The sequence below is a fragment of the Cervus canadensis genome, chromosome 2 (genome assembly GCF_019320065.1).
Source record: "Cervus canadensis isolate Bull #8, Minnesota chromosome 2, ASM1932006v1, whole genome shotgun sequence".
Lineage (NCBI taxonomy): Eukaryota > Metazoa > Chordata > Mammalia > Artiodactyla > Cervidae > Cervus > Cervus canadensis.
The window spans coordinates 2,807,255-2,832,304 of NC_057387.1; the positions used below are offsets into that span (position 1 = coordinate 2,807,255).

Below are 25,050 nucleotides of genomic sequence, written 5' to 3' on the forward strand. Positions count from 1 at the left end.
CTTAGTTTCAGCTTGTACTTCATCTAGTCTGGCATTTTGCTTGATGTTCTCTGCATGTAAGTTAAATAAGCAGGGTGACAGTATACAACCTTGACGAGCTCCTTTCCCAATTTTGAACAAGTCTGTTGCTCCATGTCTGGTTCTAACTGTTGCTTCTTGACTGCATACAGGTTTCTCAGGAGGCAGGTAAGGTGGTCTTGTATTCTTATATCTTTAAGAATTGTCTGGTATTCCTATGTCTTAAAGAATTTTCCACAGTTTGTTGTGATCCACACAGCCAAAGGTTTATTAGCATAGTCAGTGAAGCAGAAGGAAATGTTTTTCTGGAACTCTCTTGCTTTCTCTGTGATCCAGCAGTTGTTGGCAACTTGATCTCTGCTTCCTCTGCCTTTTCTAAATCTAGCTTGTATATCTGGAAGTTCTCGGTTCATGTACTGTTGAAGCATAGCTCGGAGAATTTTCAGCATTAATTTGCTACCATGTGAAATGAGTGCAGTTATGCAGTAGTTTGAGCATTCTTTGGCATTGGAATGAAAACTGACCTTTTCCAGTCCTGTGGCTACTGCTGAGTTTACCAAATTTGCTGGCATACTGAGTGCAGCATTTTAACAGCATCATCTTTGAAGTTTTGAAATAGCTCAACTGGAATTCTGTCACTTCCACTAGCTTTGTTCATAGTGATGTTTCCTTCCTAATGACCACTTGACTTTGCACTCCAAGATGTCTGACTCTAGGTGAGTGATCATACCATCGTGGTTATCTGAGTCATTAAGATCTTTTTTGTATAGTTCTGTGTTTTCTTGCCACCTCTTCTTAATATCTTCTGCTTCTGTTAGGTCCATACCATTTATTTTCTTTATTGTGCCCATCTTTGCATGAAATGTTCCCTTGGTATCTCTAATTTTCTTGAAGAGATCTCTAGTTTTTCCCATTCTGATGTTTTTCTATATTTCTTCACATTGTTCACTTAGGAAGGCTTTCTTATCTCTCCTTGCTAGTCTTTGGAACTTAGCATTCATATGGGTATGTCTTTCCTTTTCTCCTTTGCCTTTCACTGCTCTTCTTTTCCCAGCTATTTGTAAGGCCTTCTCAGAAAACCATTTTGCCTTTTTGTATTTGTACTGCTACCTGGAGGTCATTATCTGGAAATCACCATCTGAAAACTGTAGCATTTTTTTAAGTGAAATAAATGTTAAGAGTGATCATTGAGAAAGTTCAGCTCAAGATAGTCTTTAAACTCCTTTCAGTTATTCCAGAAATTCTGGTGAGGTGTATGTATAGCAGTTAATTTCATGAGGTCATTTACCATGGTAGTCAGCAAACTCTTATTTACTCAGTACTTTGTATGGGTCTAGGTGATAAACATTTTTGTGTTTACTTTTCAGACCATACAACTTTTATCACAGCAACTCAACTCTGCCATTATAATATGGATACAGCCCTGGACAAAATGTAAAGGAATGAGTGTGGCTATGTTCCAACAAAACTTTTTAAAAAAAAACAGGCAACAGGGTTCAGGCAGGAGGATGTATGTTCATACTTTCAATTTCTGCTTGTCCAGTTCTCTACACTGATATTAATAAGAGAAATGTATATAGAGCTATAGTATAGGTATTCTGAGATATTAAAAATCTTTGAAAAATCCCTAAAGTGACCTACCTTTATAATTTTTGTTTTATTAGCTGCCAAAAGTTTCTGTATTCCTTTCCCCACTTCTTAGTATGTATACTAACAGGAGGATTATGAACTTATATCCAGTCTGAAATAGTTCAGCATTTGAAGTTTTTCTGTGGACTATATGCTTCTTTCTTTTCATTAAAATCCTTATTCACTTGCTCTTTCCATATTTTCTTTTGTTGTTTTATTTGCTTTTCAGGATCTTAGGTTACATAAGATTTGACTCTGTAGATGCCTGTGAAACAAGCCATCATAAAATATGAGGCTTTCAGAGTATAGAATATAATTCCCTCAGTGAGACCATTCTTAGGCAAAGAAATAGGCCACTTGATTTCAGATATATACTGTAGCATAAAGTAATTTTGAGAGAACATAATGAATTGTTTTTGTGTTGAGGTCAAATTGATTAAGTGATGAGGAAACTAACATAGAATGATTCAAGTTTCTATAGTGATTGGTCATACTCTGCCTTACACTACAGGATTTTTTAATTTGTTTTTGTCTACTTGTAATTTTCATCTGTCTTATCCTTTCTTCCCCAACTCTTTTAAGCTAGTGATTTCTTAATTTCCTATATATACATTAAAGAATCTATATAGAGTACATAGTATGTACCTAAAAGGCATGTGTGAAACAGAACAGTAGATGCTATACCCAAATATAAACTTATAAACTTGGAAAATTGAGGTTATACCTCTTTTTACTCCTTATCGCTACATAAGAAAATTCATAATTGCCCCCAACCTCCAGTAGAAGTTGTCGAGCTTTGGCATTTTTACTGTGTGACAGGTAAGAATTGCTGTCTCATTGTGGTTTTAATTTGCCTTTGGATCGAGCGTCTCTGTTTGTCCAGGAGCTGCTCATGTATTTTTCTTTCTTTGGTAGGGGAGCCACTGTGCACGCTTTTTGCCTGTCTCACTGTTGGGTTGTTGGCCACTGTCTTAACTTTTAGTTCTTAGCGAGCTGAGCTGTGTGTGCTCTAAATTACGAATAACTTTTGCAACTGTTGTTTGTATTTCAGTTTTACTTAGTATGGTTTTTGCCATGCAAAATTTTGTTTCCTGGAGTGTTTTTTTTTCCTTGTTAGTCTTTTATTAAGGTTCCGCAGAAATTCATCTTTGTTTTCTTCTACTACTTGTTAGTCTCTTATACAGTTTCTGATGTAGTCATGGCTCAGTCCATTTGGAGTTAATCCTGGCTTACCTTATTTATTCTTTCTTTTCGCTCTTGTTCTTTGCCAATTTCTGTGTGACTTTTATGAGGAAAAACATGAAAACATGGATTCATTTGAGATCAAAGTTTGCCTCCGCATTTTTTTGAAAGACCAAGAAGCTAGAGGGTCATAAGATTGCAGTGAGGTGAATGATAATTCTTGAATTTGATGTGTATTTGAATAGGGTGAATCCCTGTCAAATTATTAATTAATATTTTCTCTTTGAAATTTGAATGTCTGTGTTTGACTAGGGACGCTCCTCCTCTCTTCACACCTTGTGTAGATTATCAGGTCTTTTGGAATTCGGGTGCCATCGGATGGGTTAAACAATGTTATCTGAGATCCTGGAGTAAAAGAATATGAAGGAGTGGGTCAGAACATACACGTCACACTTGGAGAGTCTCAAGGTTTGAATTTGTCAGTGTGACTGCCCCTGGTAACAGTTTTCCCAAGGACTCCTCAAGGCAATGCTCTCTTATGCCCAGAAACTGCTTTCTGATTTCCTATACTCAGTAATTCCAGTACTTTTAGTCTTTTTCATTTATTGTGGTAAAATAAATATAACATGAAAGACACTGTTTTAACCGTTTTTAATTGTTCATTTCTTTGACATTAAGTACATCGTGTGGTGTTGTGCAACCACCACCGTTATCCATTTCTAGAATTTTTTCATCTTCCCAAACTGAAAATCTGTGCCCATTAAACACTAAATCTCCATTATCCTCTCCCCTCAGTCCCTGGCAACCACCATTCTAATTTCTGTCTCTGTAATTTTGACTGTTCGTGTTTGTGAATTTGCCCTCATAAATGTAGAATCATACTTATGTCCTTTTGTAACTGGAAAGTTTTCAGGGTTCATCCATGTTGTAGCATATGTGAGAATTTGCTTCCTTCTTAAGAGTGAATAAACTTTCCATTGTATGTATATACCGTTTTTTTTATCTGTTCATCTACCAAAGGACAGTTGGACTGCTTCTATCTTTTGGCTGTTGTGAGAAATGCTACTGTGAACACAGGTATATAAATATACGAGTTCTTGTTTTCACTTCTTTTTCATTTATATTCCACAGGTAGAATTGCTGGTCATACTGCAATTCTGTTTAATTTTTTTGAGGCATCAGCACACTGTTTTCCATAACTAGTCCCCATTTTTGCCCAGTACTGTTAATCTCAAGTCTTAGTTTACCACCAGTTTGAGACCATAATCTTATGAAAGATTATGGCGTTTACATATGTCAGTTAATAACATCTTTACAGTGTTAACCAGAATCCACTTCCTTTACTGAGAGTGATAGTGCGATTGAATCAACCAGCTCTAGTCCCTTCATGACAGTACCCTGAGGGTAGGAGTATACTAACTGGTTAAAAAAGAGCATCACCTGAAGAACAACTGCAAAAAAACAAACAAAAGCAACAACTGCTAACTTATGTATCACTGTCATGTGATTGTCATAACATCGGGGCTTCCCTTTACAACGTGGCTCAGATGGTAAAGAAGCTGCCTTCAATGTGGAGGACCTGGGCTCAGTCCCTGGGTCAGGAAGGTCCCCTGGAGGACCAAATAGCAACGTACTCCAGTATTCTTGCCTGGAGAATTCCATGGACAGAGGAGCCTGGTGGGTTACAATCCATGGGGTCACAAAGAGTCAGACACGACTGAGCTACTAACACTTACTTATCATACATGCCCCCTTATTATGATAGAGGTATAATATTAAGTTGAATAAGGATATCTATCTGCTTCAGTAATTTTTCCCTCATCTGTGAGATAACTTATCACATTAGTGACAATTCCTTGGTAAATTGGTTCCTCTGTTCATTTATTCATTTACTAAAAATTGAACATATAATATATATCAGGCTCTGTGCTAGGTGCTTAGTTGTAAAAAAAAAAAAAAACTGATATATAATGATGGTCCTCATGGAATTTATCTTTCTTTTGAAATAAAAAGGTGAATTTTCTCTACCTGCAGTATCACTTCAAAAAAATCTTTATCAAATATGAGGGTATAGAAGTATATTTAAAGCTACTTCTCTTGAACCAATCATTCAGAGTGGAGGCAGATTTAACAAAGATTAAATTTTAAGCCTAAACTAAGGCAATTTTATGACTTATTACTAATTCACATCTAAGTATTTGGGAGTCTGGTTTTATCCATGACATATTTTTTTCATGTTGTAGGATGTTATTGACTGTATGATTCACCATTGATTTAAGAGTTTTCTAGGAAAAGTGGAAATAACACTGTACTGATCATATAATAGATTTTAAGACACATTCCTACTTCAAAAACTTGAAAATGGTGGGGGAGAGGAGGAATGTGTTATGAGGTTGAAGAAATGTTAGTCGCTCAGTCATGTACAACTCTGGGATCCCATGGGCTGTAATCCACCAGGCTCTTCTGTCCATGGAATTCTCCAGGCCAGAATACTGGAGTGGGTAGCTGTTCCCTTCTTCAGGGGATCTTCCCAACCCAGGAATCAAACCTGGCTCTCCCGCATTGTAGGCATATTCTTTACCATCTGAGCCATAAGGGAAGCCCAAGGAAATACAGTATTTGGAGGTAAAACACCAAGGTTTGATTCTTGTTGCCTCTTACTAGCCTAATACCCTTGGGAAAGTCATGTAACCTCTCTGAGTCTCAATTTTCACAAAGATGAAGTCGGGTTTAGCGTTTAGTGTGCAACCGCACCACATTATGATAATCTGATGCCAATGATACAGAAAGTTAGCTGTTAATCTCAAAGTGGTAGGTTTTTTTGTTTGTTTTTTTTTTTAAACAAGTTAGCGCCTGCCCCTGCCCTTGGGATGTTTTTAAAATTACTGTTTGTTTCCCAGCCCAAGATAGGACTGGTTCTTTTCATAGATTAAAACATGGTGGTGATATGTCATATTAACTGAAAATAAATCTAATTACCTTTCCTTATTTTATCTTTCTTCTTTTGTTTACTTCCTTAATGTGTGGTGGTTAGTGATTAGCTGCCTTGACATTCACATCACTATTTCCTTTGTGTGAATTTGTAGCAGCGGAAATGGTAGGTCTGCCAGCTTTTATCAGAGGTGTTAAGTTAGTCCAGTGTAGTAATGGATTTTAAGAATAAAAGGAAATTTTCTTAATTCCTGAAATTAAAATACTTGCCTTTTTTTTCCTTTTCTTATTATGAGTCAGTAGTGGATTGAGTAAATTATCTCCTCTATAAAGTGTTCTAATTCTTAGTGAAAATCCCAGCAAATTTACCTGGTAAACAGCTAAGGGAAAACAGGTCTCTTCTTATAAATGTATATGATAGTTAAAGCCATAACAGAATTCTCTTTACTTTGAAAACAAAAAGAATTAGTGTTTATGAGGAAAAGTACAAGAAAGAGTTTCTTATATTTTTTTTTCCTTTGTCACCCACATCTTAATATATAACCATGTGGATATATGGCTATGATCTTTAGAAATGTCAGTGAGAATTTGTCATTGTCCCCTTCAACAGGTATATGTGCTTAGGACAGGGATAAAAATAAGTAAGTTTAATTTCTTATCACACTTTTGGCTTCCGTAGGGCAAAGAATTTTGATATGGCTTGTATGTCTGTAAGGACAGGTTCTAATTATGTCATGTCAGTTTATCTTAAAGTCATCAAAATGATAGAAGGACCAGCTAGATGCCTGCTATCTCCTGCATCTCATTAATTTATGTCACTTTATTTAAGGATTAGAACTTAATTCATTAATTCAGTATAGCTCATCTTTAAGCAAAGTATTTTCATTTGTAGTATTTAACTTTAAATCAGTTAAGAGAATGCATTTGGTTTGAAAAGTGATGGGTAAGTACTAAGTGAGAACAGATTATTCAGGCATCATCTCAATCTGATCCCTTTGAATTTTTTCAGTGAGTTTAAGGCTTCATTTAGAATATTCCTGTCCTTGTTGAAGAATGTTTCAAGTCCTTCACTATGCCAGGAATTCTTTGATGCTGAGATGCAAGAGCAAGGAGTGATTATCTCTACCCTTGTGAAACTCACAGTCTATGTGGGAAGACAGATCCGTAAATAATAGCAGAATGTGATTGATAACCTTTGTGTATGTGTACGTATATAAAATGGTTTGGGAAGGGGAAAAATGTGCTATGGAAGTGAAATGACTATAGGAATTAGTTCTGTGAAGCTAAGATTTTATACAGGAGGGGCATTTAAATTGTGTCTTGAAAGATGAGTAGGGGTTTTCCAATTTTATCAGATTTTCTTGGCATCGTTTGAGTAAAAACATGAAAGCTTGAAAGTTGTAGTGAACATAGAGATCACCGAGTCCAGAGTTTTTGGTGAGTGTCAGAGCTTAATGTCTGTACTTCACAGTACAGTATTAAGTGATTTTTCCCTGTGTTTCTTTCCTTCTTTCTATGTGTTTCTTTTTCCTTTGTTTATTTGTTTATTTATTGGCCCTGTTACGTGACTTATGGGCTCTAAGTTTCCTGACCAGGGATTGAACCCAGGCCCAAGCAGCAAAAGTGCCAAATCCTAACCACTGGACCATCAGGGATTCCCTGCGTGTGTTTTTATAGTGTAAGTCTGCTAGTGACAGATTCTCTTACTCTTCATTTATCCTAAAATATTTGTTTATCTTTACTTTTGAAGGATATTTTCATAGGATATAGAATTCTGGATTGACTGCTTTTGTTTGTTTTAATCCTTTCAGCTTCAGTTTTGTTTTTTTAATAGTGGCAACCCATGTTTATTACAATTATATACAGTCGGATCTTTTATTCTGAAACCTATACCTGATCACATGAAAGAACATGTTTGGGGACGGGGTGGGGACAGACGGGAGGGCCCGGGCCCGGCTCCTGGTGGGTGGGACGTCTCCCCAGGGTGGCAGCTGTTGGGAGCAGTGCGCTCTCACTTGTGGCAGCGACCAGGCCGGGGCTGCGACCAGCACACACGGGCGGCATCGTCTGGGCAGGGCCTGGCTTGGGGGCTCGGGGGGCCATGCCCGGAGGGGCGCGCAGGGCTGTCTCTTGGAATGGGACATTGTGGCCCCTGTGGCCACTGGTGAAACAGCTTCGGTTATTTCTGATGAGAAGACCTTTATGTCTTTGTATCCCTGTAGATAATAATAACTTTTCTCTGGCTGCTTTCAGATATTTTTCTTTAAGCTTGGTTTTCAGCAATTTGACTATTATGTGCCTAAGGGTACTGTAATTTAACTGGTTTTTTTTCTAGCTATACTAGGCAGCTTAACAGGATCTTAGTTCCCCAACCAGGGACTGAACCTGGGCTTCCATGGTGAAAGCACCAAATCCTAACTACTAGACCAGCAGGGAACCCCACTCCCGCCAAGGGTATTTTTTTTTATTATTATTATTATCCCTCCATAGCTTATGGCTTTTTTTTTTTTAATTTGGGAGAATTTCAGCAATTATTTCTTCACATATTTTTTTCTGCCCCATTCTTTCTCTCTTAATTCCATTTACTTATAGTCTGTTTAGTATTGTCCAATAGAAAACTGAGTCTCTGTTCAATTATTTAGTCTTTTTCTCTCTGTTGTTTAGATAGGATAATTTGTTGTAATCTGTTTTCAAGTTCACAGACTCCTCCCTTATATCTGTAATCTTAAAAAAGGAGTTTCAAGACCCCTCTTTTATCTCTAATCTGAGTTAACCCTAAGCTCATCCAATGATTTTAAAATTTTGATATAGTATTTTTTAGCTCCTGAATTTCCATTTGGTTATTTTTTAGCCTTTTTCCTTCCTTGCTGAAGTTTAGTATTTGTTCATTGTTGTGAATGAATATATTTTCTTTTATGTCCCTTGGCATGGTTAATTGGCTTCTTTAAAACGTTGCTTACTAAGTCCAGTGTTTGGATCATCTCAAGGTTGAACTCTGTCTGTTGCCTGTTTTCTTTTGTCTGGGTCATGTTTTCCTGTTTCTTGGTATGTCTTAATTTTGGATTGTATCTTGTACATTGTAAATGATAAGCTACAGAGAGTCTAGATTCTGTTATTACTAACAGAGAGGGGTGTTTTTGTCTGTCTGTTTGTTTGTTTAGGTGGGCAGCTCAGTTGACATTCAAACTCAAAGGTCTGTCTTCTTTGTGGTAGACATCTAGGAAATCTCAGTTACTTTAGTCTTAGCTGGTTGAAGGCAGTCTCTCCCATGAATGGTTTAAGAGTTAACCAGAGAATTGGGCAGAGTTTGCATGCTAAGTTGCTTGTCGTGTCTGACTCTTTGCAACCCCATGGACTAGCCCACCAGGCTCCTCTGTCCATGGGATTTTCCAGGCAGGAATACTGGAGTAGGTTGCCGTTACTTCTCCAGGGGATCTTCCTGACCCAGGGATCAAGCCTGCATCTTTTATATCTCCTGCATTGGCAAGCAGGATCTTTACCACTAGCGCCAGCTGGGCAGAGTTTAGACGCAGAATTTTACAGTCCCCTGTTAGCTCTATTTTCGAGGAATTTTTTTTCAGTTGCTATGGTTGGAGAAGGAAATGGCAACCCTCTCCAGTATTCTTGCCTGGAGAATTTCGTGGATGGAGGAGCCTGGTGAACTACAGTCTATAGGGTCACAAAGAGTTGGACACAACTGAGTGACTAACACTTTCACGTTCATGGTTGTCCTAAACTCTGTCCTTTGGTACTTCAAACTAGTAAGACTACAATTTCATATTGAGTTTTAAATCCCCCACATAGTGCCAGCTGGGTTCTACTATCTGTTATGAGCTTTTAAAAGGATAGACCATCTATCTTCTTAGACAAAACTAAAACTCAGAACATTCTTCTTGACTGATTGAAATTGTCACTTGATCCCCTAATCTTCCCAGAAGAGATCCTATTTACAAAAGAGGTCTTTGGACAGCCTAAGGACAGAAGAATACTCATTCATTCAGTTTTACTAAGGAAATGATGTTATTCTGGTGCAGATTTGATGTGCTTATCCTTTTAGAATTTTGATTTTCACCTTGCAAGATATGTGTTGAAGTCGGCAATGTAATTTATTACAACACAGCTGTGTTCAAGAATGTTAAAGTGCCACGGCCACACAGGACTCCTTTCAAGGTGCTTGGTGGGAAAATTCGAAGGGCCCAACAAGGGGCTTCAGATTCCCAACACTGTTTTATCAGTTTTCTTTGTTGACTTTTTACATGAGATTTTGTTTAAAGAAAGGGTTCTGTGACTAAAGAGTCAAAAAATAATTGATCTAGTGAGCCTCCTTCTTGTAAATGTAATGAAAATTGAGATTTGGTACAATAAAAAGATATTGCATGTTGGTGGGTTTTTTTGTTTGTTTGTTTGTTTTGTTGTTTTGGCATAATTTGCCAGTATTGGAAATCAAGTCTTCTGACTGTTACCCAGTACTATTTCAGCTGCATCAGTGTTGTACTGTCATTAAATATTTAATATCTTTGTCATCCTCCTGAATAGCCTATTCTGATACAGTGTGAAAATCCTGGAACTGTTGGATGGGGCCATTCAAGATTTTTGGATTTTACAGGCAGCATTATGCATAAAGTAAAGATTATGTTATGGGAACTTGATGAGAAATTGTAATCAATTGGAACGGAAGGTTGGTTGCCGGATGCCAGAGGAGCTAACAAAGAGCGAAGTGAGGGCGGCTATGGCTTGAGTTATTTTAGCTAAATGACTAAGAAATAAAATTTAGCAGAATGTGTTTATTGCCAGTGACCTGGGTCTTCCCAAAATATCCAGTTAGCAACCAACAACTTCCTTTTCTTGATCACCAGTCCTTATCCTTTGCAGAGAGGAAGGAACGCAAATCCTGTAGTGCTATTTTTCTGAGTTTCCTGCCAAAAGAAGGCATGATTACGGGAAAATGTTTTTCCTTTGTTTTTCCCTTCTGACACACACTTTTCAGTTGTTACCTGATTACACAGGACTGGACAGAAATTCAAAATAATTTTTCCAAAAAATAACTTCCAAAGCATTACCACATCTTATATTTTGTATTTCTGTTAAGCATTCTTCTGTTTCATCTTCTTAATATATTAAAACTCTTTATCTTTTAGCATAATGCATATTTCTAAACTGTATCTTGTAAGAAGGCCTGAAAAATTGGAGGAGAATTGAGAGACTATCGGAAAGCAGTCAGGTCAAATTTAATGAATGAAGTTCTTGAAAGATATAAAGGAGAAAATACATATAAATGAACCTACTATACAGTGTGAAGCTCAGTATTTATGGAATTACAACTTGACAGTTGGATCTCCTTTCTTTATCTGCATATAAGGATAATATGTATCACTGAGTTGTGAGAATTAAATGAGAATATACATGTGAAGTGCTGAGAACAATGTCTAGTCACTCAGTGGTGTCTCTTTGCGACCTCATGAATTGCAGCCCACCAGGCTCCTCTGTCCATGGAATTCTCCAGGCAAGAATACTGGAGTGGGCTGCCATTTCATTCTCCAGGGGATCTTTCCAACCCAGGGATCAAACCCCAGTCTCCTGCACTGCGGGCAGATTCTTTGCCATCTGACCACCAGGGAAGCCCCGCGAGTAGCCCCAGCGCACTGCAACTAGAGAAAAGTTCATACAGCAACAAAGACCCAGCACAGTCAGAAATAAATAAGTCAGCATTAAAAATAAAACACTGTGGATTCAATTGTGAGAGAGTAGCAATTCAACTCGTTTTTAGAATTTCACTAAAAGATAAGATTGCATATAGTAAATGCAGAGCATTGGCATTAAAATACAAATACTTGAGTAATGTAACACTGATACACTTGATTTGGTTTACAAAGGGAGTCTGGGATGAGATCCACAAGGAGAACAAAGCATAAACCTTCCTGGATTTACATGAACTTCAGTCTCGGCTGCTAAAGTGCCTTGTTTTAACATTTCTGTTGCCACTGTGGTCGTTGCTGTTAGGGCTGTTTTCCATCCAGAACAGCATCTTGTGTCCAGTAGTCGTTCATGTTTGTTTGTTTGTTTGTTTTTCATTTATTTTTATTAGTTGGAGGCTAATTACTTTACATTATTGTAGTGGTTTTTGTCATACATTGACATGAATCAGCCATGGATTTACATGTATTCCCCATCCCGATCCCCCCTCCCACCTCCCTCTCCACCCGATCCCTCTGGGTCTTCCCAGTGCACCAGGCCCAAGCACTTGTCTCATGCATCCAACCTGGGCTGGTGATCTGTTTCACCCTAGATAATATACATGTTTCGATGCTGTTCTCTCGAAACATCCCACCCTCGCCTTCTCCCACAGAGTCCAAAAGTCTCTTCTGTACACCTGTGTCTCTTTTTCTGTTCTGCATATAGGGTTATCGTTACCATCTTTCTAAATTCCATATATATGTGTTAGTATGCTGTAATGGTCTTTATCTTTCTGGCTTACTTCACTCTGTATAATGGGCTCCAGTTTCATCCATCTCATTAGGACTGATTCAAATGAATTCTTTTTGATGGCTGAGTAATATTCCATGGTGTATATGTACCACAGCTTCCTTATCCATTCATCTGCTGATGGGCATCTAGGTTACTTCCATGTCCTGGCTATTATAAACAGTGCTGCGATGAACATTGGGGTGCACGTGTCTCTTTCAGATCTGGTTTCCTTGGTGTGTATGCCCAGCAGTGGGATTGCTGGGTCATATGGCAGTTCTATTTCCAGTTTTTTAAGGAATCTCCACACTGTTCTCCATAGCGGCTGTACTAGTTTGCATTCCCACCAGCAGTGTAAGAGGGTTCCCTTTTCTCCACACCCTCTTCAGCATTTATTGCTTGGAGACTTTTGGATAGCAGCCATCCTGACTGGCGTGTAATGGTACCTCATTGTGGTTTTGATTTGCACTTCTCTGATAATGAGTGATGTTGAGCATCTTTTCATGTGTTTGTTAGCCATCTGTATGTCTTCTTTGGAGAAATGTCTGTTTAGTTCTTTGGCCCATTTTTTGATTGGGTCATTTATTTTTCTGGAATTGAGCTGCAGGAGTTGCTTGTATATTTTTGAGATTAATCCTTTGTCTGTTTCTTCATTTGCTATTATTTTCTCCCAATCTGAGGGCTGTCTTTTCACCTTGCTTATAGTTTCCTTTGTTGTGCAAAAGCTTTTAAGTTTCATTAGGTCCCATTTGTTTATTTTTGCTTTTATTTCCAATATTCTGGGAGGTGGGTCATAGAGGATCCTGCTGTGATTCATGTCGGAGAGTGTTTTGCCTATGGTCTCCTCTAGGAGTTTTATAAAAAATATGGAACGCTTCACGAATTTGCGTGTCATCCTTGCGCAGGGGCCATGCTAATCTTCTCCGTATCGTTCCAGTTTTAGTATATGTGCTGCCGAAGCGAGCACCGTTCATATGTTTTTAATTCATAATGAGATTGTCAACAGTCTGTCCTTTCAGTCTGCCATTTGAAATATTTCCTGTTTTCCTTTGACTTGTCTTCTTTAAATCACAGTAAACCTGTGATTTAAAGGGCACCAGAGGTTTTTACACTGGTCTTTATCTCTAAAATGATAAGGACTCACTTAATTGACCCTTGTCTCTACAGAATAACTGAGCAAGGATGCTTTGTACATTTTGTGTAGATTATATTATTTGTTAGCTAGACAAATGTGTTTATCAGTAGCTAATTCTGTAATGTCTTATTTTAGATTTTATCTTTAAAGTAATTTCCCATCATGCCTTCCTTTGCTGGATACATTGTACGTGGTCAGGGAATACTTACTGATTAAATAGGAGTGGCATTCTGTTATTTGGTCTTCTTACTGCTTTGTGCAATGGATTTTTAAAGAGGGCATTGAAGGAGCTACTTTTATTATGAAAGTAATACAAACATTCTCCAGCTTTACTGAGGAAAACTTACCTGAACTACTAATGGTTGTTTTTCTTCTTGTTTTTAGATTTCTTTTTAGTATTTATTTCTCTATGGCCATGCTTTGAGGCTTGTGGGACTTTATCAGTAATTTTGGACAGGCCTTCCTACTCTTCCAGGTTTTCATTGATTTCTCAAATATTAAATGAAAGAATTAGCAAGCATAATTAGATATCTTTAAGGTTTTTCCCCCTTAAAAATGCTGTACAAAATCTTAACTGACCTTTACGTACCCCTCCAAATTCATGTACCTCTTTCCTCCACCTTTAAAGCAAAGCAGTTCCTCCCCACATCACACTGTCCACTCCTGATTGCTCTTCGGAATGCCTGCACCTCTCTGCTCCCACTAGTTGAGTCCTTGCCCTTCAAGAGCCAATTGTGTTTATTCCCAAACTGTTTGTGTTAGTTTTACTCATTGTTGTATTTATGTGATTTAATTTAATGTTATATTAACTGATGAAATCTGAGCATAAAAATAATTTTTTATGAGTTCTAATTTGATAAAGTTGAGTTCCTAAAAAAAAAAACTACTGAATTAGATTTAAGTGAGACAACTGAAAAAGATGAGGGGCTGTGCTAAAAATATAGGTGGATTCTGGACTCAGATTACTTTGCAGGATTCTTAATTCTTTCACTTATTTGAAGAAGTTGATACTGACTAGTTTTAGCTTCACGTGTTGTAATAATGACTGAATTCAGCTATAAGACTCAGAAAAGGCAGAAAAGTAACACAGTAGTGATCATTCTATTTTAGGTGATATCAGTACTTTTTATTTGTAAGGCTTCTCTTTATGAGCTGTTTTAAATACTTTTCTCTGTATCTTATACTAAAACCCCGTTTTTATTCTGTTTCCGTCACAGAACATCCAGAAGATTCTTGGCCTTGCCCCTTCACGAGCCGCCACCAAGCAGGCAGGTGGATTTCTTGGCCCTCCACCTCCTTCTGGGAAGTTCTCTTGAAAGCAAGAAGAACCCTATATTTCTGTCATTCTTTTCAGATATCCAAATCAGACCCAGCAACTATTTTACAGCAAGAGCCATAGGCAGCGTTAGCAGTTGGGCTAATTTCTACATTTGAGTTATTTTTAGGCTTTTTGGGGGGTGTAATTTGAATAAGAACGGTACCTAACAAACATGATAGTGCTTTTGGTCACAGATTAATTTTTTTTAAACAAGTGTGTTGATTAAATAAGCTCAGGTGATGTTTATGTAATGAGAAATTCGTATTTTGCTTACATGAATATTTCTGTGGGGTCAGCTCTCTAGTATGTGCTGTGTGCCACGTATCGTGGAAGTTGGCTCTCCATTAGCATTTTGAGATCTAGAAGAAAACTTTATATAATTCTTAATTGAAACTATATGTTGTATGTGTGTTTTTTTTAAGCCAAATATATGACCCAAGATCTAATAAAAGAGGCTAGAATTTTACTTATTTCATCTCCAAGGAGACATCTGTTTTGATTTGCCGTATTTCTAGATATGTATTTTTAGTAATCTGAACATAAGGGTAAACGTTGGCCAGAAAGGGGCAGTGCAGTTTTTGTTTTTGTTCTTTTCCTCCCCTTCCCCTCACCATTGGGCAGTGTTTGAGAGTAATATTTTATCACTCTTGCTTCATATGCTTAAATATAAAGTTGCCCTGTTACAGGAATTGGAAAGCATGAAAGGAAAGGAAAGTAGTGACGCAGGGGAGTATAACAACGGAGCTCCTCAACAGTTTCCTTCATACCCCAGTACAGTCTGCTGGGTTCTTGAGAAGATTCAAGTTGATCCCACTCTTAGTTCTCCCCCTGGAGGCAAGTTTATAGTTGCATGTGGTTAATTTGCAGAGCCTCCTTGTAGTCACAATGGCCTTCAGTTCCTGCCGGACTTCTTTATAAAGGATGAGAGAATGCTTATACCGTGATCTTCCTCCCTAATCTGTGGAATTGGAAATCCTGTGCGGAGTGATAGCTCTAGTTACTTAAATATTTACATTTATCAGTAGTGTTCTTAGATGCATGTTTTCTACCAGTGAGAAAGTCACAGCTGGTAAACCAACAGCAGACTTTTCAATTGAATAAAATCCAGAAGACTGTGGGATAATATTTTCAAAGCTGGACAAAATAAATATCAACCTAAGAGTTTTATGTACAGCTAAACCATAAGTTTGGGGGCAAAACTGTGGAAAGTATTTTGACAGCTATGGTATCCAAGATAGTTGAACTGTTAAAGGATGTATTTTCAGAGACAAAAACAGAATACCAGGGAAAAGGTGTGGGGTATAAGCAACAATGGTCAACACAGAAATTGATAAAATCTATGGATAAAGTTAAACATTTTATGGGTTATCTAGTTTAGGGATTATCTCAAGACAACACCGCAAGGTTATACTGTTCTCACACTCAATTAACAGATGAAGAAACTGAGGCAAGAGGGCTTAAATAACTTGATCAGCATCACATAGCTAGTGAGTGGCGGAGTTAGGATTTGAACCCAAGCAGTTAAAAGTCATCTAGCCCAAGCTCTCAAATGCTGTGTTGTATTATAACTTCCCCATATAGTATGTGGTGAGTCTCTTGCCATCACTTTACCTTATCTCCTCAGAAGATACGAGATCCAAAGTTGGGGCTTTGTCTTTTTTTGTTCTTCTTTCCTCAAAGCCATCACATCACATGGGTGGGAGAGAGCACTGCAGGAACTCATTAAATGCAGATGAAATGCAGCAGAAGTCTGTTTCAAGGCTACCGTTATCAGAAAAGGGGGCTTCCCTGGTGGCTCAGACAGTTAAAGAATCCGCCTACCAATACAGGAGACACAGGAGATGCAGGTTTGATCCCTGGGTTTGGAAGATCCCCTGGTGAAGGAGATGGCAAACCCCTCTAGTATTCTTGCCTGGAGAATTCCATGGACAGAGGAGCCTGGCGGGTTGTGGTCCATGGGGTTGCAAAGGAGGTGGACACAACTGAGCGACTAACACTTACCAAGAAAGCTGCCTGATAATGGGTGGTGATGACTTCTAATCGTCTTTTCTCCATGTCACTGACTGTTCCAGGCAAAATAAAAATTAAAAGGGTGACAAGGAGATGATCATAGTAACAATGATGACAAATGATGGAATATCTAAAATAAAACATGAAAAGAGAATAAACCACACTCAAAATTCTGCCATCACCTGGAAAAATGAAAATACACAGTTCATCTTACCACCCACCCTCTTAGGTTTTGAAACTGATGCTTTCTAGTCAGAGTTCTAATGGATGTTGAGGTTTTTATAAAGTAAATTTCAGTGGAAGAGGATAACTAAGAGGAAAAAGTAAAAAGGGAGATAACATCTATTCACCCTATTCCTAAAAGGAAGCAACAGCAAGGATGTATACAGAGGAAACAAAGCTGTCACATCACAGGAATGTAAATTCAAGGAGATTTTAAGGGGTACTGGAGCCTTGCCCTTAGTTTGTTTTTTTGTTTTTTTTTTTTAGTTACTTGCCCCGAAAAATTTTTAAGACTACTCATTTGGATGACTCTAAATCCAGACCATCACCAAGTTAATGGAGATGACATTCTTGGCCAGTCTTAGGTCTACCCTTGCTTGCTTCTGTTTTTCTTACATTATTCTAAAATCTTAGGCATTGTATTTTTTACTCGGATTTCAAGGCTTTAAAATATATATCTACATTTATATCTCTCTATCTCAGTACCATTTTCACACTTTAAAAATTTAGCAATTCCTTGATAGAATAAATGTTAAATTTTTTTACATTTTTTTTAATCTGGACCAAATATTAGATAGCCATATTTCAGTTGGTTGATAAGTGTTGTAAATCTCTTCTATTGTAGTGGTTCTCAAACTAGAATACATTAGAATCACCTGGAAGTCTTGTTAAAGAGCAGTCCCCTGTGCCCCATTGCAGAGTTTCTAAATAGAGCTTGAGAATTTGCATTTCTAACAAATTCCAAGGTGACACTGATGTTGGCTGGTTTAAAGTCCACTCACATTTTACTTCCCCACCATCTCTCTTCATTTCCTGCTTTGCAATTTTTAAAGAAATATGCTTAGGGAATTTTAATAGTGTTGAGAAAAACTTACGCAATAATATATGGGAAAGTATCATTAAATTTAAGAGTATATTTTCAGTTCAGTTCAGTTCAGCTCGCTCAGTCGTGTCCGACTCTTTGTGACCCCATGAACAGCAGCATGCCAGGCCTCCCTGTCCATCACCAACTCCTGGAGTCTGCCGAAACCCATGTTCATTGAATCAGTGATGCCATCCAACCATCTCATCCTCTGTCGTCCCCTTCTCCTCCTGCTCTCAATCTTTCCCAGCATCAGAGTCTTTTCCAATGAGTCAGCTCTCCTCATCAGGTGGCCAAAGTATTGGAGTTTCAGCTTCAACATCAGTCCTTCCAATGAACACCCAGGACTGATCTCCTTTAGGATGGACTGGTTGGATCTCCTTGCAGTCCAAGTGACTCTCAAGAGTCTTCTCCAACACCACACCTCAAAAGCATCAATTCTTCAGGGCTCAGCTTTCACTATAGTCCAACTCTCACACCCATACATGACCACTGGAAAAACCATAGCTTTGACTAGACCTTTGTTGACAAAGTAATGTCTCTGCTTTTTAATATGCAATCTAGGTTGGTCATAACTTTCCTCCCAAGGAGTTAGCGTCTTTTAATTTCATGGCTGCAATCACCATCTGCAGTGATTTTGGAGCCCAGAAAAATAAATTCAGCCACTTTTCCACTGTTTCCCCATCCTTGCCATGAAGTGATGGGACCAGATGCCATCATCTTAGTTTTCTGAATGTTGAGCTTTAAGCCAACTTTTTCACTCTCCTCTTTCACTTTCATCAAGAGGCTCTTTAGTTCCTCTTCACTCTCTGCCATAAGGGTGGTGTCATCTGCATATCTGAGGTTATTGATATTTCTCCCAGTAATCTTGATTCCAGCTTCTTCTTCCTCTAGCCCAGGGTTTCTCATGATGTACTCTGCATATAAGTTAAATAAGCAGGGTGACAATATACAGCCTTGACGTACTCCTTTTCCTATTTGGAACCAGTCTGTTGGTCCATGTCCAGTTCTAACTGTTGCTTCCTGAGCTGCATACAGATTTCTCAAGAGGCAGGCCAGGTGGTCTGGTATTCCCATTTCTTTCAGAATTTTCCACAGTTTATTGTGATCCACACAGGCTATATCTGCTTTATTGACTATGCCAAAGCCTTTGACTGTGTGGATCACAATATTTTCACTACATTTAATTAAAATAATAAACATAAATTGAAACCTACCTATATGTCCTTGAATACTTCTAAGAGTTACCTGTAGTATCTCTTAGAAGTAAAGTTAGGGAATATAACCTAACTTTCAGATTCAATCACTTGCTCACTCATTCTTTGCTATTTCCTGGAGCATATCTCAGTCCTGCCTTGCAATTTGCTTGTTGAAGAAACTGCATTATTTTCCCCTGTAAACTTTCTCTCAGTTTGAATTTTGTTGCTTGCATGCCTGTTTTACACACTGTTGATAGTCTCTTTTTATAACATTAACAGCTTTGCTAATTACTAATTACTAATAATTAGGGATTGAAAAATTATAATATTCTAGTATCCCTTCATTTATTAGGTAAAATACCTCTATAGATAGAAATGTCCCTTCATCTACTCTTTGCACGGGGTTAAATTTTTTAGGGAAAGCAGAATAAATGTATGATTATCTAGTTTTCAAAATAATGAGCTATTTACTAAGATCTTCCAGGGGTGCGCAAGGTGTGTGGGTGTGTGTGTAGTTCATAGGTTTAGACATACTTGCTTCACTTCAATTCACTGAAGTTATTTTTCTTGCAGATGCTCAAATTGTCGTATTTTGGGCAGGTGAGAGGCTTTTTTAAGTTGGCTTCTAGGGCTGTTTGACATGACCCTAGTTTTCATTGGTGGCATCCTTGCTAAGGGATAGGATGTTTCAGTATCACCTCACATTTCCTGCCTGACTGGAAGGCAATGCTTTCTTCAGGGAGGCCTGTTTCTTTTTAATGGAGAACGGTATTTGGAGAATGCAATCAGAGCATTAAAGATTCTCCTAGAGGCTGGGTTACTAGGCCTTTTTTGGTAGACTAAGATAAGTAATATGTTTTGTTCTTTTAAGATAAAATACATCATGAGGTTATGCCAGTATTCTATGTCCCACTTAAATTCAGGGCCACAGTTTTCCCTTAATGTCTTTGACCTATGTCTTTTAATTCTCATGCTAAGAATACCAGTTTTCATTGCTGAAAATGATGTAATACCATTATAATTAGTCATTAGTATAATCCCACAATATCCACCCAAAAGTCTCAGACTATCAATACCAGTGTTACTACCAATCAACAATATAATTACTGAAAAATAATTGAAGTTTTTTTGTGGTAAGGGGATTCTGTAAAATACATCTCACTGCAGGTTCATAGATTACAGAGATTTCAAATTATAGGAATAGTTTCTTTTTTCAGTTTCTCATTCATGTCTTCCCTGGTGGCTCAAACGATAAAGAATCTGCCTGCAATGGGGGAGACCTTGGTTCAATCCCTGGGTTGGGAAGATCCCCTAGAGAAGGGTGTGGCTACCATCTCCGGGATTCTTGCCTGGAGAATTCCATGGATAGAGCCTGGTGAGCTGTAGTCTAGGGGGTTGAAGAGAGTTGAATGTGACTGAGTGACTGATGCTTTCACTTTTTCATGCCCTCATCACTGTCTCCTTAATTTCTCTGAAACAGCCTCTCAGGTAGTCTTCATTGTTCAGGTCTCTCCTGGCTCTGCTCCGTCATTCACCCTGTAAAGGCGAATAACCTTTCTAAAATATAAACCTAATTATTTTGCTCCTCCAAGGAGGATTGTCCACTGGCTCCCAGTAGCCTGTAAGTAAACTCAAGCTATTTAGCATAGGACATCATCCTATCCTGGATCTCCAGCCTCTCTCACCCCTAGGATCAACCCCTCTCCTATCCCTTTCTTGCCTATATCCTAGGCTCCAGTCAAGCAGATTTACTTTTTAAATTCTGCATTTTTCACATTCTTTTAAAACTTTACTACCTTTGTTTTCTCTGCCTGGAATGTTCTTCCTTTTATTGGCCTGATTTTCTCATTTTTTCTTCTCAACTCAGCTTAAGCATCTCCTCCTCCTAAAGGTTTTCTCTGGTCTCTATGTGGTCATATTAGGTTTCTTTTCCCTGTATCTGTTTGAGCATTTCATATACAAGTCACTTATAAAAAATGGGCAAATCTCTTGAAGGCTAATTACTTTACAGAATTTTGTTGTTTTCTGTCAAACATTGACTAGAATCCATCATAGGTACACCCATTAACCTTCAGTTAAATAATAAATTTTAAAAAAAATTTTTTAAGGAAAAAAAAAAGGGCAAATCTCTTAACTTTCAATGGCCTAATCTGAAAAATGAGATGAGTACACTGACTAAAACTCTCATGTCCACCATCACTTCTCTGAATCTTCAGCTAGATTCTCTTAGTTCCCTCTGAAAAGCCTGCTGCCTGCTGCCCACAGCACATTGGATGCCATCAGCTGCGCTTATGCACTTTAGCTCTTATCAGGGAATTGTAAAACATTATTCGTTTTACTTGTTAATTTTATTTATGTTGACTGAGTATTATGTAAATTAAAGAAATATGAATGCAAAAAAGAATTGTGTCCATGAAAACTAATTTGAATGGTTTGAAATGAATCAATAAAAGCAAATTGCTAAAAATAAATGCTTTGACTTACATATGGGTAAAATTCCAGGAACTAAAAAAGAAGTAATAAAAGTTTAGAAAGATTCAGTACTCATATTAATTCTTAGTGTTTTATTTAGTCCATACCTCACTTTAAACATAGCAAAACTGGAAATGAGGTGATGCATTTTTTTAAATATTTATTTTATTTATTTGGCTGCACTGGGTCTTAGTTGTGGCATATGCAATCTAGTTCCCTGACCAGAGAAGGAATCTGGGCCCCCTGCACCAAGAGCATGGAGTCTTAGCCACTGGGCCACCAGGGAAGTCCCCAGAGGCAATACATTTTGGTCTTATAAACATTTTAAGAACACATAACCACAAAACATGGAATTTTCATTATCACAAATTCTGTTTAGGGACTTCCCTGGCAGTCCAGTGGTAAGAGTCTGCACTTCAGCTTCATGGGGCTTGGGTTCAATCCCTGGTTGAGGAACTGAGATCCTGCTTACCACATAGCATGGCCAAAAAAAAAACAAAATAGAAAAATAAATTGATTTTAAAAGCCAAATTTTGTTTCAATTCTTCCAATATTTGAAAGTTTTGAGTTGCATATGTTTGATTTTGTTGTTTATTACTATAAAATATTCATGGAAAACAAAGAAAAGGTTTCTTTGAAATAAGTGAGCCAATCATAATGAATCAAACAAGAGGTGATACATTATGGGTTTGTTATATACAAATAATAATAATGAAACTCCAAGCAATAGACTCATATTCAGGGAAAAGGCCTTGGCTCTGCATCAAAAGTAAAGCGGTATATATGTGTTATAAGTTAAAGTTTCTGAAGTGTGTAAGAATTTTTTTTTCATGATTCTGTAATTAGCTTTTTAGATTAACCTACAGATTACTGGTTCTAGTCACATCAGCCACTTGGGTTTTTCCCTCACAGTGTTTCTGATGGGTTATATAAAGCAACTGACTTTATGCCTGGCATCTTGAAAACATTTGATCTTCAAACACAGCAATCCTATAAGGTAGACAGGATATGTTTGTATTATTCGGATTTTATATGTGACAAATCAGGTTATGAGATGTTATGGTGTTTCCAAGATCACAATAAGTGGCAGAACCAGAAAGAACCTTAGGCTTCAGGATCCACACTTTCAGAGTATGGATGGATACTCGTTCATACTGTCAGCCTACAGAGCACCCAGTAGGCTCACTCCATTGGATCTACAGTATGAGACTGCTGAGCTGGAATCCTGCTGGACTTGTACCCTGTATGCAAAATGTCTTCGTGTAAAGCAAGCTGGGCTTCCCAGGGAGTATTATTTAAGTGACTATCACTATCTCTTTTCCCTCTATTTTTAAAAACCTTTCCCATATTCTTACTTCACCATCTGAATGGTACATATTGATAAGACTTTGTGAATCTTAGAAGAACTTTTTAAATTATTAAATCAATTAGGAAATTGCCCAGCTGTCACAGAGGATAAATGCAAGTCTAAGATACAGTTTGTTTTGTTTTTTAATTTCAAAATTGCTTTTAAATAATTTTTATTTTTTAAACATATTTTACTGAAGTAGTTGATTTACAAGGTGTTATTTTCTGATGCATAGCAAAGTGATTCAGTTATACAAATAAACATTCTTTTTCATATTCTTTCCCATTATGGCTTATCACAGATGATATTTTGAATGGCTGCTTTCTGCAGATGGGAAGCTAAACACATATTTAAATTCAGAAAATTATATTTGGATCCATGACCCATATGGCTGTTTGTGAATATAATCAAGGGCCTGTTTTATACATGTGATTTTTAGGTTTGTAATTAATGCTGCAACCATTTACTGAACAAAGTCATTGATCATAAATAGAGATCATATCAAGAAGGTTGAAAAAGCCTGAAACCTGCTTAAGCTGGTGACAGACTGTTCCATTCTAGATGAAATTTCACATTTTTAAGCAAAATAAGATGATAACTTTAGAGCAGTGATTTTGAAATTTATTTTGACCACAGTCCATGGTAAGGAATACCAGTATGCAACCCATACACTGAAGTTTCCCAGACAATGTTTCTGAGACAGTGTTTACCTCCTATATGGTCTTTGATGATTTCATACTGTTTCATTTTTCAAAAACATTGGTTACATTCTTTAAATGCAGTTCTGCTCTTTTTTGGTAACACTGCTCCAAGAATACTCAGATATAAACAGTAAAGTCATCTTGGGCAGGAAAATGGAAATTCCACTGGCTTCCCTATTTCCATTTATATCCCTTGACTCAGGGGTGATATTTAAAATATAAAAATGCCATTTAAAAAGCATGCTGAAGAGATCCCTCTAAAACTTTGTTTGTTCTCAATGTCCACATCAGTTTTTCTATTTAATCTATAAAGATGCTGTTTGTACAAAAAATTTGGGTCTCAAGCTATTAATTTTTATGACCTACTAGTAGGTGGTACCAGGAAGTTTGAAGAAGAAGAAAAAAAAGAAAAAAAAACAAGAAAGCCCCAAAAAGACAAGACACAGAGAAAGAAAGATCTTTTTAGAATTTGAATTAGGAAATTTGGGGCAATAGAGAAGAACACTGCTCAAATTAGATATTGTTGGGCTCATCTAAGACTTTCTGACTATATTATGTTAATCAGTAATTGGGTCTTTAAAATGAAGAACAATCAAGTTCCTAGAAAGACTTTGGCCAGAGTATGAGTTCTTTCCTCAAATACGCTGGGATGATGGAATGACACTTTCTGGAAGATGAGAAAACAGAGGAACATGAAATTAATGTCAAGATATAATTACATACATTCATTCACCCATCCACCAAGCATGCATACAGTACCATCTTTTTGCAAGACTGGGAACATAGTGGCTACAAAGGTGAGGTGAGTAGGATTTTATGTTCAAACAACGGACAGTTTGTGACTACCTCATCAGCTACCTTATCTAACGAAAGAGGGTGATAATTCCTTCAGTACGCTGCTCCTCACAAAACTTATGGAGATGAAATGAGGAAGAGATATACACTTTGTAAATTATAAGGGAACATTAATAGCATTAAGTACAATGGTCATTTATTTCTGTAGATACTAAGCAGTCATTGGACAATTTTTCTTCCCCTTTAATCATCAACTTGTAATATAACTCTAGATTTCTGAAGTTCATTTGCCTAAAAGCTTTAACTGTATTTAGTGAAATCTTGCTGATAAAAAGCACTAGACTTGTGGATGAACAAACTTCATTTCCTTCTAATCTTGGTTGTACCCCATATCCATAAGATAATTAAAAATCTTATCTTCCAATAAAAAATAAACCAATTTCTTGCTTATCTCAGTAGATAGGATTTATTGATACACAATAAAGGTTAAAAAAGCACCCATCAGTCTTCAAAATAAAATACTATTAGGTCTGCTCTCAAAAAAGTACATGACTACAGATAGGTCATAATCTGTATAACTCTGGTAATACTCAGTCCTTAAAGGTTCCAACAATGTGAATATCACCTCCCCAATGTGATTTTTGTCAGTCACATCAGAGCAACTCAACAGCACCGGGGAGGTGCAGGGATTAGTAATACATAGTCAGTATCCTCTAGAAGCAAGGATGAACAACACTACTGACTGTGGTGTATATTGCGATAGAGG

The 25,050-nt window shown here is 37.4% G+C and overlaps 1 protein-coding gene and 1 non-coding gene across 2 annotated transcripts in view; one reads left to right on the forward strand and one right to left on the reverse strand.

Annotated features, from left to right (window-relative positions):
- Positions 1-15,145, forward strand: part of TMCO1 (transmembrane and coiled-coil domains 1) — a 68,581-nt gene extending 53,436 nt beyond the window's left edge. Inside the window, exon 7 of the mRNA XM_043450438.1 lies at positions 14,575-15,145. Coding sequence (XP_043306373.1) covers positions 14,575-14,673 — 99 coding nt within the window. The 3' untranslated portion in view covers positions 14,674-15,145. The remainder of the gene's footprint in view (positions 1-14,574) is intronic.
- LOC122437435 lies at positions 13,083-13,189 on the reverse strand. The gene has a single exon (XR_006268262.1). It is a non-coding gene; the product is annotated as a U6 spliceosomal RNA (small nuclear RNA).
- Positions 15,146-25,050: the final 9,905 nt, after the last annotated feature.